This window comes from Cryptomeria japonica, chromosome 7, assembly GCF_030272615.1.
Source record: "Cryptomeria japonica chromosome 7, Sugi_1.0, whole genome shotgun sequence".
Taxonomy (NCBI): Eukaryota; Viridiplantae; Streptophyta; class Pinopsida; order Cupressales; family Cupressaceae; genus Cryptomeria; species Cryptomeria japonica.
Window position 1 is genome coordinate 158819700 of NC_081411.1, and position 26448 is coordinate 158846147.

General features: G+C 39.1%; 2 protein-coding genes across 4 annotated transcripts in view; one reads left to right on the forward strand and one right to left on the reverse strand.

Moving 5' to 3' along the window:
- The window catches only part of LOC131857118 (probable folate-biopterin transporter 6), a 137477-nt gene extending 114596 nt beyond the window's left edge, over window positions 1-22881 (reverse strand). The window contains exon 1 of the mRNA XM_059209216.1: window positions 22453-22881. Coding sequence (XP_059065199.1) covers window positions 22453-22776 — 324 coding nt within the window. The 5' untranslated portion in view covers window positions 22777-22881. The remainder of the gene's footprint in view (window positions 1-22452) is intronic.
- The window catches only part of LOC131078261 (indole-3-acetaldehyde oxidase), a 143478-nt gene extending 120156 nt beyond the window's left edge, over window positions 1-23322 (forward strand). For all 3 annotated transcript variants that reach the window (XM_059209217.1, XM_059209218.1, XM_059209219.1), the window contains one exon: window positions 23040-23322. In XM_059209217.1, coding sequence (XP_059065200.1) covers window positions 23040-23201 — 162 coding nt within the window. In that variant the 3' untranslated portion in view covers window positions 23202-23322. The remainder of the gene's footprint in view (window positions 1-23039) is intronic.
- Window positions 23323-26448: the final 3126 nt, after the last annotated feature.

The following is a 26448-nucleotide window of genomic DNA, read 5'->3' on the forward strand; positions in this document are numbered from 1 at the left end:
CCCTTCGGAAGGGTCAGGAGCGAAATTCCAATTTTAGCTCAAAATTCACATTTTGAAGGTGAAACATCTTTCCAAGGCATTCTAAATAGCTTCTCTTACCCTAGTATAGGCCTGACTTAGCACAAAATTTGGAGAAAAGGATGGTTTTAGTGTTTTTCGCTCTGGACCCTTTGGAAGGGTCAGGAGCGAATTTCTTGCTTGTAGTTCACTTCTTCATCATTTCAACTTCAATCCACCTCACAAGGCAAGGAAATACTTCTCTTCTTTCATCCAACCTAAGTTTAACTTGATTTTGCAAGGCAAAATAGGTGATTGAAGGATTTTCGCCCTGGACCCTTTGGAAGGGTCAGGAGCGATTTTCCTCCTCTGACCTAAAATCATCATTTCTGGAGACAACCATCAACTCAAGGGCAATCACAAGGGCATATTTTACCTTGGTCTAGGCATAGCTTAGCAAAAATTTGAAAGGAATAGGTAAATTTTGGGATTTTCTCTCTGGACCCTTTGGAAGGGTCGGGAGCGAAAATCTTGTTTTAGGGCTATTTCTCCAACCTTTCAACTTCAAATTACCTCCAAGACTTAGAACACCTCGCCTCACTCCTCTCTAGGTCATAAAATCAAAATCTTGACTTGATTTGCAAGGAAAAAGGGATGATCTTAAGAATTTCGCTCTGGACCCTTTGGAAGGGTCAAGAGCAAAATTCTCATTTGGCTTCAAAATTTGCATTCTTGGCGACCAAAATCCATTCTAAGGCAATCCAAATGACTTCTCTCACCCTTGTCCAAGTTTAACTTTGCTCAAATTTTGGAAGAAAAGATGGTTTTTAGGATTTTCGCTCTGGACCCTTTGGAAGGGTCAGGAGCGAAAATCACTTTTAGGCTCAATTCCTTCATCTTTCATGGTTTCTAGCAACTTAAAGTCACTCTCAGGGGCAACTTCTCCTTGATTTTACCTTATCCCACACTTGATCTAGCAAAAAATTGATAGCAAAGAGAGGTTTTGAGAAAATTCACTCTGGACCCTTTGGAAGGGTCAGGAGCGAAATTCTCATTCTTGACCAAAAATCATCATTTTTTCAACTTGAAACTTCTTTGCAAGGTAGAATTTCATCTTTCATTGCCCTAGGAACAAGGTTTCATGTCCAAGAAAGGTCAAAAAGTAGGCTTATAAGGAATTTCGCTCTGGACCCTTTGGAAGGGTCAGGAGCGAAATTTCCTTTCTTGGCTAAAATCCTTCATTTTCATAACTTCCAAGCATCCCCAAGGATTCCAACATTTCAATTCTCTCCTTCAACATGCCTTGGTCATCAAGATTTGGCCAAACAAGGAAAGAAATGCCTCTTAGAGAGATTTTCGCTTTGGACCCTTTGGAAGGGTTAGGAGCGAAAATATTGACTTGGGCTAGATTCTTCATTTTTTCAATTCAAAACATCTTCAAGAGGCAAAGACAAGCTATCTCCCTTCCATTCAATTCATAAAAGACCAAGAACTTGACCTTCTTCAATGCCAAAATAAGAGTTTTTAGGAATTTCGCTCTAGACCCTTTGGAAAGGTCAGGAGCGAAATTTCCTTTTTGGTCCAAAATCCTTCATTTTCAATGCTTTCAAACATTTCAAAGGCAACAAGAATGTCCAACCTTCCTTCCAAGATACCTTGCAAATCAAAATTTAGTCAAACTTAGGGGGAAATGAGCTTCAAGAAGATTTTCGCTCTGGACCCTTTGGAAGGGTCAGGAGCGAAAATCTCATTCCAGGCTAGATTGCTCACTTTTTAAACTTCAAACCATCTCATAAGGCAAAATTAGATCATTTTCCACATTAGGAACAAGGTTTCTAGTCCATTCAAGGCAACAAATAAGGTTAATGATGAATTACGCTCTGGACCCTTTGGAAGGGTCAGGAGCGTCAGGAGCGAAATTCTCTTTTAGGCCAAAATCTTGTTCTTCAAAATCAATCAACTCCATCTCCAGGCAAAAACATATCAATTCATCCCCAAACATGCCTAAGGAACTATGAAATTGGTCTTGACAAGTGATAAATTGAGGTGTATAAGGATTTTCGCTCTAGACCCTTTGGAAGGGTCAAGAGCGAAAATCACAATCTTGGCCAAAATCCCACCTTGGTTCACTCCATCCTCCATCAAACTTGATCAAATCAAATTCCTTCTGTCACTATCAAGATATTCCATCACCCAACTCGGTCTAGGCAAGGTCCAACTGGGTTTTCAAGGCCAAGGAAGGCAAGACAGGGAGATTTCGCTCTGGACCCTTTGGAAGGGTCAGGAGCGAAATTCACCTTTTGAGCCAATTTCTCACATATTTTCTCCTCCTCACACCTTGGACAAACTTCATTAGGCCTCCTTTCCTCATGATCATGCAAATTTCTCCTTTAGGTTGATATATAGCTCCAGTTTTTGTGGAAAATAGGGTTTTACATGAATTTCGCTCTGGACCCTTTGGAAGGGTCAAGAGCGAAATTCACCTTTCTAAGCTCAATTCACCTTCAAACTGGCTTGACTTTGTCCTAGGGTATATCTTTGATTCATCCCTTCCATTCCTCAGCCAAATTTGCTCTACCACTCACTGACTTCCTCGAACTCAAACAGGACACCACCAGCAAAACCAAGCCTAAGGAAGACCTTGAAAAACACCCTTAACTTGGAGCATCAACTGACTCACCCTAGCTCAAGGAGAGCCTGCTATCCAGCGATCCTCCTGACAGCACTCACCATGCAAAAGCTAACAGACTAAAACCTAAAAGACCTAGAAAACAACCCTAGCGAGCAAAAAAGCAAGGGTCCTGTTGACGTGTATTTTGTACACAATCATACACAGAATAAAATACCCAAAGGCATCTTATCCTCTCTTGAATAAAGTCGCTAACTGCTGAAGATATCGCAAGAAGGATCAGTTAGGATGACTCCAATGTTCTTTTTAGTAGGGTCTCTACGTGTGGATAAGCACCAGTGGTCGTTGTGATTGCTGTGTCATCAAGGGGCCTTACGTCGCCGAAGAATTTCTAAACTAAACAAGCTTTCAAAAATATCAAAAGAGTAGGGTTTGCAAGAGATCTAATCTAGTCTAATCCTAAGAATGACTCAATGCGGACAAGACTTGGCAAGATTCTACCAACTTCAATATTGCCATAAATTAACAACTCAATTGAAATTGATGCGATCTTCTAAGGTAACAAATGATTTTTCAATACATCAAAGATCAAGGACACTACCATGAAGGTACATATCCAAGACACAACAATGATTGAAGATTTAAGAGATTCAAATATCTCCAGTCGACCACGCAAGGCGTTCTTACAATCAGCAAGAAGCTAGTGGTTTGGAAAGCGAATCCTACCAAAGATCAAGTCCAACACTTTGTCCTTCGAATTAACACACTACTTTGATTGAGAATGATTCAAGAAAATGAACAACCATGAAGATAACCACGAGAATTACAATAAAACACCATAACTTCAATATTTCATTGATCTCAAAGCCATCATGTACAACAATTGTTTGAATTCCTTCTTCAAAGCTCAATCTTGCTACAAAAACAACTTGCTTCTAATCTCTAATCTCTCTAGTTCTCTAATACATCAATAATCTAATCTTCTAATTTCTAATGACAAAATGAAATGAAATGAGGGTATAAATAGCTTCCTCAATTACAATGAACGGTCCAGATCGAAAAGCAGATCAATGGTCAAGATTATGACACCTAAACCCTAATTAGGGTTTATTACAAATAGCCCCCTTTTTACTGAACAATATTAAATGCATAGCCAAATATTAAATTTGGCACAAAAATCTAGGAGACATAGACCAATGATAATTAAGGTGCCATGTCATCTATAACAACCTCTCATCTAGAATCTTATTCCCTTTCCAATGCTCCTTTTTAGCATATGCAATGAATCTTGATACGATTCCCTCGATCTCAGCAATTGGAATCTCGGGAAGATTCCTCATTCTTTCTTCCAAGTGGATGACCTGATCAAATGCCTTGAGAAGAGCAGCGTCCCATTCAGGTTCAAGTTCCTTAGTCTTTTCAATCAAGAGCATGGTAGCAAACATCTGGTCTCGTTGCTCATCTGTGATAACATTAGCATCCTTGCAAAAGATGATCTTGACTCTATCCTCCAATTCCTGCAAATCCACATCTGTCTCAACTTCGATCCTCCTGCCAAGAATGGTACGTAGTACCTCAAATACTCTGTCCTGGATCGGGTTGATCACCTCCTCAACATGGTTGCACCTAGTACTGATGTCCTCGAAGAGAACTTCCTTCATCTGGAGTAAGGTTGACCACTGAAGTAAACTGTGAGGTCCTCCATCCATGATCTTTTCCTGCGCTAAGACCTTCCTTGATGTTTGTCTGATTACTTGCAAGACAGGAATGATAACGTCCTTAGTATGAGCAAAGGCGGCTACCGTTATCATCAAATTGTGGATGATCTCAAGAACCTGGATAGCTCGGTGAATAGTCTGCATCATCCTCGTTGCAAAGTCCATGGCAACTGTATGAGATTTGTCCATCCAAGAGCTCATAAGCTGGACCAAACTCCTGAATCTCTCTGCCTCACCAATTGATTGAAGGGGAAGCGCCTGTACGGGTGATCTTGCTGGATCCTGACGTCCTAAAGGCTGATTGAGATGGCCGAAATATGTTCTCCATGCACCGACTTCTCTCTCAAGCTTTCTATTCTTCTCCATTTCTTCCCTAAGCTTGTCTTTCAATGCTTCAAATGAATCGGTGGCATCATCCATTGTCTATTCGGCTGTGGATGGACCTAGCTCAAATGTCTCTACATCATATTCTTCTGCGAGGATCTCACCTTCATACTTGTCCACGGCCGGTGTAGCTATCTGCAATTTTCTGGATCCAGTCTCATCTCTGATCATTTTGGACATCTTAGTAGCCTTCCTCTTTTCTGTCACTTCCTGGGAATGTCCAACAAGGCTCTCTAAATCAATTATATTGTCTTCGTCCTCAATCACGATCACCTTTGTTAATCTTTCCTTTAACCAATCTGGAATGGCAGATCTTGTTTCTCTAACCTGTATCTCCTTATGCAATGTTTCTTCTTCTCTGAGAGGAGATGTTACCTCGTCATTGTTCTTGTCTTCATGTAGCTCATTATCTTGGAGAGATCCACTTGGTGACCTTTGAGGTGCCTGCCCTCTTCCTGTCTATCATTCTGTACCATCGACTCCATAGACTCTTCTACTTCAAGTGTCCTCTTCTCTTGTCGAGAAGATGTGCCGGATGAACGATCTCGGTTGGCCTCTTGCTTCTTCTTGGAAGATTCTCTTTTCTCAGGTCTCTCTTTCCTCTTCGAGCCTCTGGGATGGGGATTGCCTTCACTTACGCCTCGATGATTGCCTTCGCTTGTATTTCTAGGATTAGGATTGCCTTCTCTTACACTTGCTCCACCTTCAACTGGTCTTTCCTCCAAAGTGAAAGTCATAGCTATGCCCTATTCTCTCAACTTCTAATGCTGTACATCCACCCACCTGCGGGTACACGACAAGACTGGAGCCATCAAAGCATCTAGATCCACAACCTCGGGCTCATTCCAATCTAACCTCACTGTTTTGCTTTCTCGATCATAGGATGATTGGAGATGTCTGCCACTGTCCTGAGCTTGGTCGGCCACTCTGTAAATCTTGCATTTCCTGATGAAATCCAAAGGCAATCTAGAATGCATCTTTCTTTTCACTTCGAGATCATCTAAGAGATTCATCATAAAATCTTCTATCTGAAACTCATGCTTAAATTTCCTACCAACTGTCTCCTCTATATATCCATGTGGATCAAAGCTTTCTCTCAAGGCAAAGAATGAAAAAGAATACAAAGCTAACTCCTTCTCTGCGTCATCCATGGCTAGAGCATTAGGACATACCTCAACTGAATTGCCCAATATGATAGGTACAAGAACTCCATTCCCATGTCTGTGTCTGAATGCCTTCGCATAAGCTGCCAACTGTCTTGTTACCTCAAGTAACACTATTCTGTCTGTCGGATATCTCGGCAACATGTATGGAGGTGAAGGACATCCATGCACTCTAATATATGTAAATTTCGGAAATTGGATAAACCAAGCACCATACCTCTTTACTAACTCTTGTGCATCCTGAGATAATCTATTGTGAATCCCACCTTGCAACGTCCTTGTGATGTTCATCGTGAAGGTATCATTAACTAGCTTGTAGTTACTTCCTGGCGGATGATGCAAATGAACATAGGAATCACAAACTCTGACGTCGCCGGGTCCTCTTCCAATCACTCCTCTGTGAGGTAGGCCTGCGTACTCGAAGCTCCTGATCAAGGCATATATGACGTATGAACTCATGTGGAAGGACTTGGTAGCCTTCAGTCTCCTTAACTGTACGTCCAAGCAATGGCTAATCATTCTAGCCCAATGAATTGTTCCTTTTCCCTGAACTATCACTTGGATGAAGTAGAACATCCATTTCTCAAAATAGAAGGCTTGAGGGGCTCCTGTGACTCGGTTGAGCAGTGTAATCAAATCCCTGTACTCCTCCTGGAAATCGATCCTATGTGGTGTGTTCGGGACCTTGCTCAGGCGAGGACGACTCTTAAGTAACCAGTTCTTGTTGATGATGCTTAGGCAAGCATCTGGATCATCTTCGTACATGGACCTGGCTCCTTCTATGCTTTTGTAGACCATATCTCTGTGTTCTGGAAGATGGAAAGCCTCACTTATAGCTTCCTCTGAAAGATAAGCTAAAGTGTTTCCTTCCTTGGACACGATCGATCTCGACTGCGGATCATAATGGCGAGCACACTCGATCATCAACTCATGGCACTGGATTGCTGGAGGGAAGCCGGCCGCCTTAATGATGCCACTTTCAATTATCCTCCTGGCGACAGGTGATGGCTTGCCGATATAAGGGACCTCTCGAAATTTCTTCGTACTGAAGTTGCCCAAGTTGGTATCTCCAATATTGCTCCATTTAGACACGATCTTGGTCTCCAGTTCTTCGTTCTTTTGATCTTCCTTCATAAGAGCTGGACGACTGGTGGATGCTCCCGCCTTCAGGGTCGCCATCGTAACACCTACACAACATTTCATAATAAGTAATAGATTTTGCAATGTATAACTATAGATTAGAGATTAAATTTTTAGGAAACTTCATGATAAGTCTTTGAGTTATCATTTCCTAAAAACGATTGAGATACTGAAATTTCAAAATTTCAAAATTCAAAATTCAAGGCTATGACGATCAAAATTCAAAATTAAAACAAAGGAAGACTTCGCCATACCTCTCTTGAGAGCTAACTCTAAAATGCAAAATTAAGAGATTCGCCTAGGCAAAAATCGATGTTTGGAAGATTTCAACGTGATCCTCCCCAAGCGAACGTCCTCCTTAGCAACTTCGCCACCTTTGGGGGGGGGGTCTTTGTCGTGATGATAGCAAGTTCGCCTCACTTGAAACTAAGTTCGCACTCCCCTTTGATGATGTTTCGCACTTCTCCTTTATGAAATTCGCACTTCTCCTTTATTCTCCAAATCGCATGCAAAGGAATGTTCGAATGATGATTTGAAATGCAATAAACCACTCCCTCTTTATAGGCGCTCACCCTCTCAATCCCCTTTAGGCCGACTTTGTAAATAAAGAGATTTAAAACAAATTTTAATTTTAAAAAATCAAGGCCGACTTTGTAAAAATATAAGAATTAAAATCCAAGTGCTCACCTCCCCTTTTTTAATTAATTAATTAATTAATTAATGCCCTTGTGATTAATTAATTCGATTTTTTAAAGGCAAAAAATAATTAATTAAATGTCCATGTGCAATTTTTAAATGCTATTAAAATTTCAAATTTTATCGATTTTAGCATTTAATATAATTCAAAAATGTTATTAGCGCCAAAATTTGGGAGATGGAAAAATACAAACCATATCGCTCTGGTCCCTGGGAGAGGGACAGGAGCGAACTTAGTGTTCTTCTTGATCCTTGTTTCTTTGATCACCAATCTATATCACAAGGTAAATAACAACGTTATCCCTTCATTTCATGCATACTTTACTTGTCGTTAACAAGGCACATGTGATGTTTGAATGATTTTCGCCCTGGTCCCTTGGTGAGGGACAGGAGCGAACTTTGTATCCTAGCCAAAATTTATCATCTTTTAACCTTAGCTTCTTGTTCATCACCTTCCAAATGATATCTTCAACCTTGTATAATCTTGCTTTGACGTGAATTTTGAAGGAAAATGAGTGATTTAATTAATATCGCCCTGGTCCTTGCCTGAAGGACAGGAGCGATTTAGCTTCTTTGCTCAAGTTGATTACTTTTTGACGTTTAACTTCCTCGCATATCATCTTCTCAAGAACACTTTGACCTTTTGCAACCTTGTACGTCCTTGACTTGACGTGATTTTTGAAAGAACTGGCTAGTGTAATGAATATCACCCTGGTCCTTGCCTGAAGGACAGGAGCGATCCTTGGTGTCTTGGGCTCATCCTTGTTCCTATCAACTCGCACTCGCCTTCACAATGTAAAACGATGTCCTTTGATCCCTCTTGAACACTTGAAATGTGATTATCATTCAAAACTTAAGCCTTTATAGAGATTTCGCTCTGGTCCCTGACTGAGGGACAGGAGCGAATTTGGGCATATAGTGCAAATCCTTCATCTTTGGCGGTCTTTGTAACTTCATTCTTCGTCGAGGCGTTCCAAACATCATTGCTTCCTTGTATCCTGACTTGGAGTGACTTAAACTTGGGTGGAAGGCAAGATAACTAACATTTCGCCCTGGTCCCTGGCTGAGGGACAAGAGCGAACTTGCACTTGTAGGCTCCATCATACTTTGCCAATGTTTAAAATTATCGTCAACGGACTTGTTGTGCCCCCTTTCACTTATCCTTGGCCTGGAATTTGTTCTAACTTGGTGAGAAATTGGTCTAAGGAAGAAATCGCTCTGGTCCCTGGCTGAGGGACAGGAGCGCCTAGGCAAATATGGGCCTCACTTCGGTGTCTTGCAATCTTCAATTTATCTTCAACGGATTCGTTACACCTTCTTTGCTTGCTTCAAACTTAAAACTTACTCGTCCTTTGCCCAAAACTTGCCTTATAAGAAAAATCGCTCTGGTCCCTGCCTGAGGGACGGGAGCTACCATTAAAGTTCGCCCTGGTCCCTGGCTGAGGGATAGGAGCGATTTTGCCTCTAGGTCTAATTTTCCTCATGATTGCACTTCCAAGTTATATTCAACTGATGAAATATATCTCCTTTGATCTCCTCAAATCGTCAAATCGTTCAAATCTTGCAAGGACAAGGTAATGTTGGATTTTAAGCTCCAGTCCTTCAGTGAGGGACAGGAGCGATTTTGCTTCCACAGGCCAAAATATCAAGATTTCAGGACTTTAATCACTTCACAAGGCAAAAACAAGTCATTTCCAATGCCCGGAATCAATTATCAAAATTCTCAAAATTTGGTCAAAATCATTCAATCGGACAAAAATCAAAATCTCATCACTAACACTTAGGCAAAATTTTGGAGTTGCACTCAAAATTCCGACTGAAACCAGACGAATTTACTTGACCTCTGACGAATTTACCTTATTCAAAATTGCATCCTACGAGAGGAAGCTCAACAAATTCAAAATTGGACTGGACTCTGGCTTGAAATCATCAAAACGGAAACCCTAAGGCTAACCCTAATCCAGACACCTGACACACTAAACCAAAACCCTAAAAAAGCAGAGAGAAGAACAGGCAAAACGAGCAAAAAAGAGGGGGTCCCCATTTTAATGGGGCGATGTGTGAAATGGTCACAACAGGTCCCCATTTGCAATGGGGCGATGTGTGAATACGTCACAACAGTACTACACAAGGAGAAGGAAAGAAGATTGGCTTCAGCTAATCCATGTTCAAAATAAAAACAAAATTCAGTTATGTGGGAGCCCTATGGTGGAAGAAGAGGACGACGAAGATATATTGAAGAGGTATAAGCATAAGTTTGATTTTCTGAGTTTGATCAGCAATTCACTTTCATCTAATGAGTCAAATTTGAAACCTTGCATTGAGAACATTCAAGAAGGGATGGCTAGTTGTGAAGTTGATTCCTTCCTGCCTAGAGTTGATGAGATATTGGGTGGTGTTCATAGTGGACCAACCACTAAAAGGTCATCTATATTGCAAAACGAAAACATCTACTATTCATCCGTAGACTTGTCACCTCTTTCATATGATAGGGCAGCAATGTACTTATTGATTGGTGACTCGGTTTTCTTAGATTTGACAATGGGCTATGAAGATAAGAATGTAAGGGACTTCTTTGGTTGCATGGCTAAACAAAGCATTTACTTAGCAACCTTTAATGAAGGGACATTAATTTGTGGAAATATAGGTAAAGTTACAGCAGCTGTTTGGAGGTCTTGGAAAAATATTCAACACACTTTCCTTGCTGAAGATTGGCTCATTCATGAATTTCTAACAGCATTGGTTGTTGGTGGTACTTGTGGCTTCAATTGGAGTGAAATTCTCAGCTGGTTAGGTGTTCGGATTCACAATAGCAACATAATGAGTATTGACATGATGGATGGATATGACACTACAATGATTTGGGATCCTGGTATCAACATGTGTGGTGCATTCCTTCAATGGATCCGTGATGAATTGGTTCACTTCGGGTATACAAATGTTTATATTAGAGTAGCACAACGGTTGGGTGAAGCAACATTTCTCAGATCAATATGGGATCCAGGAATTGGTTTTTAGCATGCAAGTGCAGATTGCTTGAGGGCAAGCAATCTTCAAGAACGGAGGATTGTAATGTCCCCTTCCTGAATAACAGGCAGTTGAGCAAGGATTGGCCTATCATCAGGTTCCCATAGGCCAGTGGAGTGAAAAGGGAACCCATACTAAGGCTTGTGGAGCCATTTTGGACCTTTAGACGACAGTTCCTACTTTTTAGGGAGGTCTCCTATTTTTCCAGGGAGAACTAGTATTTCATTGGATGACCACCCAAGGGACCAGGGAGCACAGCAGGATCCTTTTGAGCAATTATAGGTTTTGGAGAGAGGTTCCTAGTTTATAAGGTTAGTCCCTACTTTTTAGGAGGAACTGTCAGCTGGCCTGCAAGACTCAGGCAGCATCAGTGATCACAGTGCTTCAATCGGAATTTAGTTTTGAGTCCAGATTTGGATTTAATGAATAATTTGAGAAATATTTTGATATTTCTTAAGTTGGTTGGAATAAATAAATAATAATAAAGGTACTTTACATTATTATAATAAAGTAACAAGTTGGGGGCCCCTTGTGCCATGATGCCTAGGAGACATGAATTAAGTTTCTTTTTAAACAACTTAATTTTATTAATAAGGGGCCCTAAGAGGGTTGACTGAGACAAAGAAAAGAAAAAATTAATAAAAAAAATTGCAAGGCAACCTTGAAAATGAATTAGCCTTTGAGGCCAATAAACAAAACATGTTGGAGGCCATTTTGGGCATCTTAGAATCATTTTTTACAATCATCTTTTGGAGATTGAACTCTGCAACTCAATTCAGAAACTTTGAGGAACGAAAACTTCCCAGAGGTAGGTCAGTTTGGACGCAACCCCAACTAACATAACTGAAGAATTCTTCCAGAATTCTTGTTTGTGCACCAAAACAGACCTACAACAGTATTATCAAACTGATGAGAGCAGATTGATCAGGTTTTAGAGGCCATTAAAGGCTGCCACATCCATTTCCATCTCCCACGTGGCTTTCTAGGGCAGGTTGTGTTAGGATAACTAGTGGACAACTTAGAGGGGGGAGGGGCGAATCAGTTGTCAACAGATTATGAAACTTTAAACACACAAAACCTTTTACCGGAATAGCAGATATATCAATTAAGCACAAACATAAACCATAAGCCAAATACCATGCATCCACAACACATATCACCAAGATTTGTACGTGGAAAATCCGGTAAAGGAAAAAACCACAATGGGAAGTCTACCCACAGTTAGATGATACTTCTGCAACAAGTATGTGATTACAATAAGGGGCCTGCACATGCAGGAAGGCCATCGGCCTAGAGAGCACTGCTCATCACAAAGGAGCCTCATTGACTACAAAAGATCTTTGAACTACAATCCAGAAATAAGAATGAACTGCAAGAATAGCATCTCCTATGCCTGAATACAGTTCCAATTCAGCTCAATACCAGAGGTCTTAAACCTCTTACACAAACCCAATTCGATCACCTATGATCGACCAAAACCTTTGCATATGATTACAACTTTATTCGCACATAGATAATCCCATAACCATTCCTTGACCACGATCTACAAAGAGACCTTATATCATATTTATACCAACCCGGGACCTAAACAATTAGGTCGGTCACCTAAAAGATAATACAATAAATTCATTACTTAAACCCGCAAACCAATGATAACCCAAGGCGGCATAAGACCGAAACAACATTAACCAAACAATAAATCCAACCGATAATGCATCAGGAGCATCCACCAACACAATACATAAACCGGTCCATAACCTAACAGAATAACACCGGACCTAAAACAAGTTGCCATAAGCCAAATGAAACACCATCAAACAACTAGAACACAAATATGATAACCATTAGCATCCTGAAAACCTTCTAGAAGCCGCACCAACACCACTTATCGAATCCATCAAAAGATCTTCAACAAAGCTCTGCCAATAAAACCCTTACTGGTAACCAAACGGCCTACTAGAACATATGATAGCTTCTGGATCATCAAATCTCAAACCAATTGAATGTGACATGCATCTGAACAACATGAATAACCTCCAATCATAGACTCGTACCTTGTAGGACTTAATGGAGCTGATACATCTTTCTTTGTCAATTTCTCACTTGTAACCATGGGAGTACCAACCAGTTTAGAATTTTCCATACCAAATTTCTTCAACAACTCTCTAGCATACTTAGTTTGACAAATGAAAATACCTTTATCAATCTGAGTAATCTACAAACCTAAGAAAAATCTCATTTCTCCAATCATGGACATCTAAAATTCATTCTTCATATTATCAGAGAATTTCATACATAACTTTTTTTCACCTCCAATAATGATATCATCAACAAAGACCTCAATAATCAATATGTCATTATTAATGATCTTATAATACAAGTTACTGTCAGCATTACCTTCAGCGAAACCAAGCTTCAAAAGATATTTATCCAATCTAGCATACCAAGCTCTAGGGGCTTGCTTCAATCCATATAAAGTTTTCCTCAATTTGCAAACCATGTTCTTGTCATCTGAAAATGAAAATCCATCAGGTTGCTCAATGTAGACTTCCTCTTCAAGATCTGCATTTAGAAATGCACACTTAATATCCATCTAATAAACTTTGTAGTTCTTATGGGCAGCATAAGCAAGAAATAATCTCACAACTTCAATCCTAGCTACCGAAGCAAAAGTTTCATGATAATCAATTCCTTCCTTCTGAGAATATCCTTTACAGACCAATCTAACCTTGTTCCTCACAACTTGTCCATCTTCATTCAGCTTATTCCTAAAAACCCATTTAGTCCAAATAACATTCTTATTTTTAGGTCGGGGAACTAAAGTCCATGTGTTGTTCTTTTCTATCTGATCTAGTTCCTCTTCCATCGCTTTCATCCAACATTCATCCTTACCTGCTTCATCTATTGATGTCGGTTCAATTTGAGAAATTAAGCATACCTCTTCAGCTGCCAACCTTCTTGTCATCACTCCTCTGCTTTTGAAAAAGAAACTGGCTGGCTGGACCAGAAAAACCTGTCTACTATCTCTCTTTCTTCAAGATTTCCAATTCTATGGCTGAGAAACTCGAGAAAATCCAACGAAGCTTTCTGTGGACCGGATTGGAGGAAAAGGCCAGAATCAGCTTAGTCAACTGGGAGAAGGTGTGCAAACCTAAGCTCATGGGAGGCCTAGGGATTAGAAATTTTTTTGATCTGAATAAGGCCTTGTTGACTAAAATCAAATGGAACCTTATGAAGGACAAAACTGACTGGAGCAAGATTATGAGGGCCAAGTACTTCAATCACACCCCCTTGCCCTCCCTCCTCTCTTCTAATGAGCTCCCTCCAAGGTCTAAAATATGGAACAACTTTGTTAAGAACAGGAAGTTGCTTAAACAGGGTCTGAAGTGGCAAGTTGGCAATGGTGAGAAGATTAGATTCTGGGAGGACAACTGGATTGGAGACAGATCCCTTGCCTCCTCCTGTTTCAGTTGCCTCATGGTCACTCTCAAGGATTTGTTTGGCTCCCTTGTGATAAACTACATCTCTCCCTCCCACTGCTGGTTAAGGCTCGTTGATAGTCTAGGAAATACCCCCCGGTGGATCCATTTGGCTGAAGAGTTACAATCCCTTCTTGAGGGGATTAGGATCCCCTATTTTGCTCACACTGATAAACTTGTTTGGACTAAGAACCCCTCAGGGACTTTCAGTGTTAAATCGACCTACAATCTCTTGTTTTCTCCCATGACTGATTGCTACAGCTGGAAAGAAGTTTGGAACTCTCAGCTCATCCCTAAAATTAACTTCTTCTGGTGGACGGTCCTTCATGGGAAGATCCTTACTATTGATAATCTAAAGAGGAGGGGATTTATGCTTGCCAATAAGTGTGTTATGTGTAATTGTGCTGAAGAAAGCATAAATCACCTCTTTATCCATTGCCCCTTCGCTTCTATGGTGGACGACCCTTCACGAGAAGATCCCTACTATTGATAATCTGAAGAGGAGGGGATTTCTGCTTGCCAATAAGTGTGTTATGTGTAATTGTGCTGAAGAAAGCATAAATCACCTCTTTATCCATTGCCCCTTCGCTTCTATGGTTTGGTACAAAGTTTTACTGAAATTTAATTTGGCTTGGACATTCTTGGAAGACTTGCAGTAGTTTATCAGCAACTGGAAGTGCCCCTCCGCTCACCCATCGATCAGACATTTTTGGAGACTCATACCTCCCCACATCTGTTGGCATATCTAGAAGGAAAGGAATAATAGGATCTTCCGTGACACCAACAACTCGGTTGACACGGTGGCTGACATAGTTGAGAAGTACCTCAGGTAAAACGCCCTCATCTGCAAATGGAAAACTCCACAATCTACCCCTATGGTCTTGGATAGGAGTTGGATTAAAACATGGAATCTGTCAGATAGCTTCCTTTGATATGACAATTCAAAAAAAATGGAGAGGATTAATACCAGATGGTCAACACCTCCCCCCCCTTGGCTCAAGCTTAATTTTGATGGTGGTTCTGCAACAAGAGGTGGAATTATTAGGGACAACTTGGGCAACCTGGTTCTGGCCCATGCGGGAAATTTTGACTCTGTCTCGAGCAACATGGCCGAAGCCCTTTGTCTCTTTTGGGGGCTTAAGATGGCTCTCAGCATCAATGTTAAAAGACTGATCATTGAAGGGGACTCTAAGATGATTATTGAGGCAGCTAAAGGAGTTTCAGGGATTAGCTGGATGATCAACAACGTCATCAAGGACATCTGGTCCATGATAGTCTGGCTAGAGGAATCTCAAATTCAGCCCATCTATAGAGAGGGGAATGCGTTGGCAGACTCTCTAGCTGGGACGGGGTTGGAGATAAAAGCTACGAGGTGCAGGAGACACCTAGATTCTCTTACTGACAAGAAGGACCTTATTAGGAACGAACGAATCGCCTCTATCCATGAATGAAGTGCCACATCCTCCTTCTCAACAAGTCGCTTTGGGCCAGCTGCGATGTTGTGCTGCTGGCGGGAAATTTAAATTCAAATTGGGCGGGCTACACCATACTGGCTTCAAGTGGTCCCCAACTTCTCCTCCCGATACCGACATGGTTGGCCACCTATTTCTGCGTCGCAAGTGAATTGAAGTGCCAACTTTTAATCATTAATCACAACAAGGACTCCAATTATTACCTTAACTGGAACCTAAGATCTCTCCATAATGACGATCTTTGCAAGTTGGTAGAGATATTAAGAGGTGTCCCTTCGCATGCTTCCCGGAGCTGGCAGACGCATGCCTTGGGAATCACACTAAAAATAATTATTGCACCTTGCACAATACTTTGGCTAATTCTTGGTTGATTTCTCTTAACTCCAGCTCTGGGTTTTCCCTCTGCATTTCTTTTTCTAGGCTTGCACTGCATCTCAACTTCACTCTGGAGGAAGCTATCATGGGGGGGGGATTTAGTCCGAGTGGAACCGGACATTATTGACGACTGTTTTCGTGACAACCCGTGCGTCTAGATGTATGCTAAAGAAGGGGGAATCATCCCGTTCATGGAAGCCATGATGGGATTTGATAGAAACCTCTCCATGCAGTTTGTCAACAACTGGAAGGACAAGAGAGTGGTCATGGATGACATTTCATTTGAAATTAGTGAGTAAGTATCGCCCAGGCTACGGGTCTCTCTACTGAAGGCAGGAAGTGGAAGAAAACCAGCAGGGTTGCGGAAGAGACCAACATGAACAGCTTCTTCAAAAAGGGTGAGGAACCGGCCAAAATGCATGGGTGTTTCAACAGGGAATGTTTACCCTACCTGTGGGATCAAGTTTGCAAAAATATTATGAAATACTTTACCCTTGAGGGAAGGTATGGTGTTTTCTATTATTATCATTTCCCATTGCTCAATCACTTTCGCAACCATGACACCATTTCTTTTCCGTTCTTCTTGCTGCATGCTCTTGAATCTACTGTTAAAGATGTCCGCCATTGTATGAGTCAAGAGGGTAATTTTACCATCCTCCACCAGGGGCTGATGTTTCGGCTATACAATTTTCACAAGGCCCTTTGTCCCCCTAAACCTATCTCGGTTCAACCTGCCCCCTCCATTTAGGGTCCCCTTGCTCGCTCTAAAAAAGCCCTCAAAAAGACCTCGAAAAAGTCGATGACACCTTGTCAATCCCTCGACCAAGCCCCACCCTTCCCCCTCAAAATTGGGGAAAAAAACAAAAGCAACCCTTCTACTGCGAAACCCACCTCCAAGAAACCCAGAAAGGAAGCCAAAATCCTTCTTGTTGAGTCTGATGCAGAGGATGGTATCACCCCGCGAATATCCCACAGATTTGCAAACAAACCCCGGATGAAGCAAATCGTCATGAGAAAGAACTATGCTAACGAGGAAGAGGAAGATTATGAGAAAGCAGAGAGTGAAAAGGGGGAGGATGAAACGGAGGCTATAGAGGGCTCGGATTCCTCCAATCTAGGCACAAACGCCCCCGACTCGGAGACCATTAAGGAGGATATTAAGAACACCTCCCCTTTTTCTAACACTTCCCCTCCCTAGACCTTTGAGGGGGACGAAAGGAATTCTGAAGGTGGGCAGACTGCTGCTGATGGCGGGGAGAAGGAAGAGGCGGTGTAGTGTTCGAGTTGCAGTGCTATCTCTGAAGACTTAAATGGTGTTAAGAAAAAATTGGAGTATCTGGAGTCCTATGTCAACAAAATTGGGAAATTTGCTGTCAAAGTTATGCACTCTTCGGCTACCTCTCTGTGCTTGCTCCATCAGGAAAAGGCTGAACAGGGCCGGCTGGAAAGCGACACCACTAAGGAACTGTTCAAGTTCCTGGCGGATGACTGGATCGGGCTTATGCTCTCTAAGCACATGGGTGTTGATAATTAGGTTGTATGGTTGGAAATTTTCTTTTATGTTATAGTTTTTGTCGCTGGAACGTTTGGTTCCATGGTAATATTGCTACTCTTAAAAGTTTTTATAGTATTGACAATATGTTGGTTTACTGCTGCTTAAGGCACTTTTTGGATGAGATTGGTTTCAATCTCGGGTTATACAATAGTGGTAGGCAGTTTTTGTTTTTGAAGACTAAAGTTGGGATTGGCTGACTGCGGCTAGGCAGCTGTGTGTGTACTAGTAGTGACTTTTTCTATTCCTTTGGGTCAGCCCCCAGTTTTGGCTACTTTATAATAAAAAACCTTAAGCATCCTGAAAACCTTCTAGAAGCCGCACCAACACCACTTATCGAATCCATCAAAAGATCTTCAACGAAGCTCTGCCGGTAAAACCCTTACCGGTAACCAAAAGGCTTACTAGAACATATGAGAGCTTCCGGATCATCAAATCCCGAACCAACTGAATGTGACACGCATCTGAATGACATGAATAACCGAACCAAACCAATTCCACCAATCGGAACATACCAGAGACAAATCTCCTGATCATCATCAAAGTCCAACCACTCTACCGGAATCCGGTAGACAACCAAAGAAGCTAGTGTTGACATCAATGCAACACATAATCAATTCCTCCAAATTGCCAACAAGTTGTACACTTGGAGGCACCTGGGGTGCCAAATAAATAATCTAGCAGCAAATAGGGTATGAAATTTGTTAGAAATTCATCGATAGCAATAGTAAAAAGCAAATAAATCTTTCTTTCAAGTTTATTATGGCATATGTGATGGCTATCAACAATTTAGTGTGGAAAATGGGTCAAATTCAATGATCTTGCCAGGAAGCCTGAAAGGAATTGTAGTTGAACTATTTTTTTGTCCCATAATTGTTTTTGATAATTATAGTAGATGCAAATAAACCTCATTGGAGGTATTGGCACCATTGGGAGATTCCTGTATTGCTAGATTCACCAGTTCTATCAATAAAAAGCACCTAAACTGGCTAGTGCTGGACTCTGGGTATGCTATGCACTATTTTGATTGCAACAAATTATTCAAATTTGGTATTGGTGTTTTGTTGTTATAGAAATCAGTATATAGTATTTTATTTCGGTCATTGTTTATTGTATTCAATCTTCCAAATTGCTAAAATCCCTCAAAACACAAAAAAAAATAAAAAGTATCAAAACATCCTTCCATTCACTGGTCAAAGATATATTTCAGACTTAAACATCAGAATGGAGGCAATAATCCAGTTTGGGATATTACATGGATTGTAATGTCCCCTTTTTAGTTCATTCCTATTCCAGAGTGATTGGCCTATCATTCTGACCCTCGTAGGCTAATAATTGTGGATAGAGGGTTTTCTGAGGCAGGGACTTGGTCAATAGAGGTTCTTGTCTTCTCCAGTATTCAATATGTTCCATTTTGATGCTCGTTTGGTTTCATTTGGATTTCATTTGCTATACTTACTATTTATAGTAAGTCAGTGGATGTTAGAAAGGGACCCTTACTATTTTTAGTAAGGCGGTTGGATGCGTAGAGAATGCAATGGTTTACCTCCTAGAATAGATGAAATTGAATTATGTGCATTATTCTAGAAGTTAAGGCATTTTTATTATTATTAAAGTTGTAATTTAGTAATAATAATTAATTAATTAATTTAATAATGCACTCATTTAAATATCTAATTGACTTTATTATTATGAGGAGGTTATTTAATGAATTATGAAGTCGATTATTTAAAGTGCATTTAAGTTATATTTGGGGCCCACTTTAAGAGATGATATATTAAATGCTTTAAAAGTATACTTTGTTATAAGTGATAAAGTGATAATTTAAAGGGAGATATAAGTGTTAATAAAGTATACTTTATATTGTGCACCAAATGGAGGGAAAAGTAAATGAAATTAAAGTGAAATTAAATGAGATGAAGCCAAATGCAAATTAAATATTATATAAAGGCATTTGAAAAGGGATTTCATTCATTCTGTGAGCATTTGATAATTTGACATTTATGATTACCTGGCATTTGGAGAAGGCAAACCCAAGGGTTTTTGGATTATTGGAGAACATAGTATCTTCATTTTGACAGCTACATGAGGTGGTGAAATATCTTCTGAGGGTTGCTTTTGAGTTGGCTGTAACCAGCAATCAAATTTGAGTTTCATTGGTGAAAGATCTAGAAGTTGTGAAGGGTTTGAAGAACATCTATTTGCAGATCAGAAATAATTGAAGGTTAATCTTATTTGGTAAATCTCTATTGCTGTTTGTGCCCTCTTTATTGGCACGTGGGAGTTATTGTAGTGCAGATTGGAAAGATTGTACAAGGGTTTGAAGAATAGCTGATCAAAGACTCCATTTTCAATAGCATGAGGATTATTCTTGACTGTTGCAACTTTACACTTTATTCTGGCATCCATTTTCGAAGGGTTTCAAGGCATGTTTACCTGTGAGTTCATGAAATGTAACTCCTAAATTTTTTGGGTATTGTTGATTTAGATAATAGAGGATATTTTATGAACTGGGTTGTCGATATTTTATGAAAATACTGAGTATCTAAGCTGATGCAAAAATCTGGAATTTCCAGTTGTGTATTTGCAAAGCAATTTCAGTTTTTGAGTAAAAAATTATTATTGCAACATCTCCTATTTTTTCTGCATTGAATTGTTGTATCCAACATTGCAAATATATCTCAAACATTCATCAAAACAAACCAAAATATCAAAAGAAGGAACTACAACCTGCACGTACAGACATTGCAAACCAAGTGTTTGACAATATTCCTTGCACACAGGGTCAGATTGTCAAGGGATATTACATGGATGGTGCTCTTTACTCATCTATTTCCAAGGATCAAAGGAAGATGCCTATGGATGAGAGGTTAACATCAAGTTTGGAGAATTCTCGAGTAATGCTTGATGGTTGTATGCATAGCTCTTTGGAGCATGTTGGCTTCAAGCTGCGATGAATGACAAGTATTTTGTTGTTTTCTTTAACCCATAGTTGCTTTTACTCCTTGTTGGGAATTTTGATGGGTAACTTTGCACCTTGAGGCTATTTTTGATCCTTGCTATGGTCCTTCATTTGGGAACTAGGCTTCAATATTTTTATAATTCATTGTAAAAGGTTTGAGGGTCCTTCCAAAATTCACCCTTTGCCCTTTATCCAAAAATAAATAAATGCATGCACGATTAGGCATTGATAATCACCATTTAGAAACCAGAATTTTTTTAATTAAAAAAGAGACCTAATCCTCATTTCATTAAGACAGAGTATGACAAGATTCCTTGAATTCTAAAGTGGAACAAAGGAATATTGAACTCTTAAGCATGGCCATATTACCTGAACATTATCAAGTATTTTTTAAAAATATATAGTGAAGAGGGAAAGAAACCTGTGGTGATATGTATCCAATGCCCAAGAAACTCTTTGTTGATGAAGTGCACATTGTCCAAGTGTGTGCAGAAACATTAAACTAGAGTTCCAATTAGCTTATACTGGGGAAAGTCCAGAAATGGTTTCCTCCATAGCTTTCTAATTCTTAGATAACATGCCATAGATCTATAGAGTTAGAACCCAAAACTACTTTTGAAGATAGAGGAAGTAAAAACGATATCATCACTTGAACTAAGTCACCACAAACAAGAATGGTCAACATCATCACATGTAAAAGGAAATAATTTGAGGGTGAAAAAGTTCGCAGAGAAGAAGAATGAAACGAGTCTTTGCATTTGAAATCTGCCACAAAACATGTTGATTTAAATTTCACATTTTTTTTATGGAAACAATAGATTTTACAAAATTTAAATAAATTGATGTCATCCTCTAGCAACGGTTGCACGTGTCCACCTAGGTTCATATCCCCATGACAATACGGTGACTCATCACTCCAACCATGAGGTTATGATATCACAATTATGTGGCACTTCTGTGATGACCCATGTTTTTACGTCTTCAAAATGTGGTTCAAGCTTATCCCACCTACAATTCAAGGCAAACTATAAGCTCACCAAACATTTATTGGGCTGAAAAATTATTGTATAGCATGTCCAAGTAAGGACACACTATCCTGGAAGGTAAATTGATCATACTCATTGTTGTCATTTTATGTGGAGCATATTCAAGGGGGCCTGAATATGAGCCATCATCATGCCTTTCGTTCCACCAGACAATTATTTATACAGTAGCCCATTATGCTTGCGAATTATTGGCTGATTTTGGAATGGTGTGCCAAATTAGTAAGTCGGTGGTCCTGTGGAGTCCACTTCAGGAACTACTTTTGTGGAGCAGGGAGTGTTACAGGTTTTTTTTTGGTTTTTTTTTTTAAATTATAGAATACAATAAAATCTTGAGTAGGAAAATATAGATTTTAGACTTTCATGGGGTGCCTTTTGGGTTGGGTGAGAAATTTTCCTCACCATCTATAGTTTTAAAATTTTTGCAAGTTTAGAAATAATTTCTTGATTGTGTTTTTTGAGCTTTCGAAAAAAAATCAGCAAAACTTTTTAGCAATTGCTCTTGTTGAAAAAAATTATTATACTACCAACTTCCTAAATTTTTAGAACTTATACATTTTATGCTTTCCCACTGCTACAATATCCACAGGATTACCTGCTTCTGAAAGCTCTTAAAAATTTGCGACACTTGCTCAAATGTTTTAGGAAACCCCCCTCCATGGGACGGCTATGTAATGTAATTCTGATTTGTTAAGGGATTTGACATAAACCATGTTATTTGTGGTACATCACTTTAAATTGTTATACCCAAAAAAAAATGGGTGTTCTGCTAGAAAAAAATGAAAAATGGAGAGCAGAGCGGAAGAAAAGAGTACCATGAAAGATTGAGCATAAACTGGCTGCATCTTCTGCACATCTTTCCAATAATAATTACTTACAAGGTGCTTCATTGCCTTTGCAAAGCCTTGAGTTACACCATAAACAATCATAACAAATACAACAAAAGGACCTCCAAATGTGTCCTTCATTATTGCCATCCATTTCAAAAATTGCCTTACATATCCCAATGGACTGCTCCATCCAACTCCTTTACTATGTCCGTTTGTTGTGAATTCATCCTCATTGTCAACATCCGTTTCTGTTTCTGTCTGGGGTTGCAGCTCTAATAAAATGGGAACTTCCTCATCTTCTTTCTCCATCCAAAACAAAGAAACAACCACTCTTTGTTTCTGGTTCTTGTTCAATTAAAACATAAATCACTCAAATTCGTAGCTTCTGCTTCTATTTATCAGATTCGGGATCAGAATACGGTGTTGTTTCTTTAAGAAGAAAATTCATAAATTTCAAAGCAAATGTTTCGATATTGTCAAGAATTCAAAATATTGTGCACTCGTTTACAGTTGCATTAAGTAACCTTTTGACTTTTTGAACAACATTTTTTTTTATTTTGTGTACCATGCAGGCAGATCAAGTTGACGTTTCAGATTCTTCTTTGAGTTCGGTTTTTTATATTCCAAGACCACGTTGTCAAGTTGACATTACCAAAATCTCGCTTCATTTAATTGCAGCTGGTTGTGCACGTAGTCCTCGTCCCTCGCGTCATACAAACATGGACACTATATAATATTATTGTTTGTTTTTTTTCAATTACGCGTAATTTTTAACTAATATTAGAATTGTTTTCTAAGTATTACATTGAGATTCTCAAAATCACAATCATATTGAGTATTTTTATTTCCCTTGAATTATGTGTTGTAATTGTGTAAGAAAATAGATACAAATTTATGTAAATGGTTTATGTCAAAATTAGTACTGATAGATAAACAATTTTATGATCGATAGTTAAGATTTTTTTTGAGATGAATTAGATTATATACCTATTATAATTAAAATTAGAAAAAAGTAAAGCATTTGCAAAGCATGCCCAAAATAAAACTAGTTAAGCTAAGAGATTAAGTTTTAAAAAAGTAGTGGCTTCAAAGAGGAAACAACCATAGAAATCATTATCTCAAAAATAAACAATTGTATAAAATCTTCTATTAATGGTTATGATTGATTACAATATGAAACAAAATGTTCGAAATTTAAATAATAAATCAATACTTAGTTCTTAGATTGATCTTTCTTAGATTTTTTAGGGTTTGTCAAAAAAATTGCATATGAATGAGTAATTTTTTCGTTTGATTATATGGCCACTTCCAAGACTAAAGAATTTCTTGGATCAAATCTTTTGTGCAGATCCAAAACATTAATTATGAAGTTTTAAGTTCAAATAAAAAATATATTCACTTTGATTGAGAAAATGCCATGTATAATAATACTTTGATACTTCTATATGTGTGCAAGAGGGGTTCTTTCATTGCATTAGATTCTAGATGTTCAAACAAATTAGAATTTTAAGTTGACATATGTAAGTTAGACAAAGGGAAGGAAGTGGGTTTAAAATTTGAATTTGAGTTTTAAAACATCTAGGTTCTTTTTCATAAATCTAATGAAAATTTTGAGGATCAAAACCAATTTCGCAAAGTTAGTATAGATGGACTTAGATAAGGTTTGAGTTGTGTACTAGATTTTGTTATAAAACACACTACTTAGATTTAGCATTTCACAACATTGGGGCAACTAGGACAAAGGGATCCCAAAATGAAAGGTTGAAGTGCAAGGTATGCAATTTTCACTATTGCATTTTGCCCCCACTTTGACTTGCATGTGATTTATTACGAAAATGTTTTCGAAGTAAGATAAGAAACCAACATGAAATTAGATTTATTTATAATGATAATGATGATGATCATCATCATCATCATCATCATCATCATCATCATCATCATAATGATGATAATAATGATGATAATAATAATAATCATAATCATAATCATAATAATAATAATAATAATAATAATAATAATAATAATAATAATAATAATAATAATAATAATAACTTGTAGAATGATAGAAAGTTATGTTATCTATGGAATAAGATGTGATTATGATAACTTGTAGAATGATAGAAAGTTGCACCCATCATTATTTCCATTATGTATAATCAATTAAATGCTAGTAGCCATGAATGCAAGGTAAGAATATTGCAAACTATGTGTGATAAAGTGTTAGGAAATACAATCATCCTAAAATGTGTGATTATAAGATGCAAATGTTGTTAGCATAAATATGAGCTAGTAAGACTAGTATAAGGTACAAGCATAGCAATTGTGGATGATTCTATAATCATCGTGAGAAAATGTCATGTTAGTGAAATGATCAAGAAGGAAAAGCATAACCGTGAGAATTATAAGGATAATCATGTAAGTTTATCTTCTATGCAATAGAAATATGGTAAATGCTCCCTCTAGGATATGGATCAAAGTTGATATAAAAAATATTTCTAATATGAAGGAACAGTTTGGATTAATATTTCATTGTGTTTTGTAGTTGTAAAATGCTCTCAAAAGTTGTGTAAGCCATGAAAAATAGTTAAAAAAAAACATGAAAAATTTATCATACACTAATACATTTAGCCTAAAATTCCAACGGAGAAGGTATATTGTGATCAAACTTGATTTTTTTTTGAAAAAATGCCCGATTTCGTCGAAATTTCGATGATAATGCAATGACATTAGGGTTTTTTAAGAAAAAGTGCTCGTGTTCGTCGAAATTCCGACGACCGTGTTAGAGTAATTGGGTCTTTACTTGATTAATTAAACATTATTTGTTTAATTCTTTAAGTTTTCAATTATCTTTTTACACTTAAGCTAACATTAGGTGCATATAATTAATTATTTTAATTAATTATTATGTGCAAACCTAGGGTTTTCCCTTTTTAGGGTTTCTTGACCTATTTGAGGCTACTTTTTCCTTTCATTGTATTATTTTTTCACAATACATTTTTCTGGTGAATTGGAGCTCTCTTGTTTGGAGAATATTTTTCTTGTGTTTTTCTTGTTCTTCAGATTTTGCTTCATTGCTTCTCCTTGTAACAGGTTATTCAACTTGCAGCAGATCTTCAGGCTACTGTGGGGTTGTATTTCTCAACTCCTATATGGTATCAGAGCTCAGATCTGCAGCGACCTGTTCTTGTTTTTTGAGAATTTTGCATTTGAAGCAGATTTGGGGTTTCAAGCATTTTTTGTGTGCTTAGGGTTAAGTTTTTTTCTGAGCACTTTGGGCCTAAACGGACCTCACCATCATGCTCAGAAGACCCAAAAACCCCTAGTCATATAAAACCATTTTTTACCCCTGAGCATCTGGGTGATTTTTTTTCTCCAATCCAAGCCATACGACCTTGGCACGCACATCGAGAAAAAATTGAAAAAAAGAATTGCCTTTTTATGGCATGCAAGCCGAATTGTTTTGATTTTCAAAAAAAAAAAATCAAACAAATCAAAAAAAGGCATTCAAAAAAAAAACAAGTTTTTTAACAAAGCAATTTTTAGGGTATCGAACCTGACAGTCCGGCGCCGTACGGACCCGTCAGGCTAGCCCCACTGGCGTCGCAGGCCTCCGGCTCAGGCTTCGGCTCCGGCTCTCGCCGGCGTTTGCTCGTCGTCTGTGTTTTTTTCTCGACCGTCCGTGTCGTCCTCGCCGCCCATGGAGTCCTCGCCGCCCGTGGAGTCCTCGCCGTCCGTGAAGTCCTCGTTGTCGGCCGCTGCTCCATCTCCCGTCGGTGCCTTTCCTTTCGCTCCGACTGCCGCTCCCGCCCCGCCGGCGAGCCACCACCGCCGGGCAGAGCTCCGCTCTGCCCCAACACCTCTTGTGCCTGGCCCGAGCACCACCTCTGCCCGCCCCGAGTGCCACCTCCGCCAGGCCCAAGCCCCACCTCTGCCCGGAGCACCACCAGCCCCTCCTCTCTAGTCTTTTTGAGAGGGGGTTGG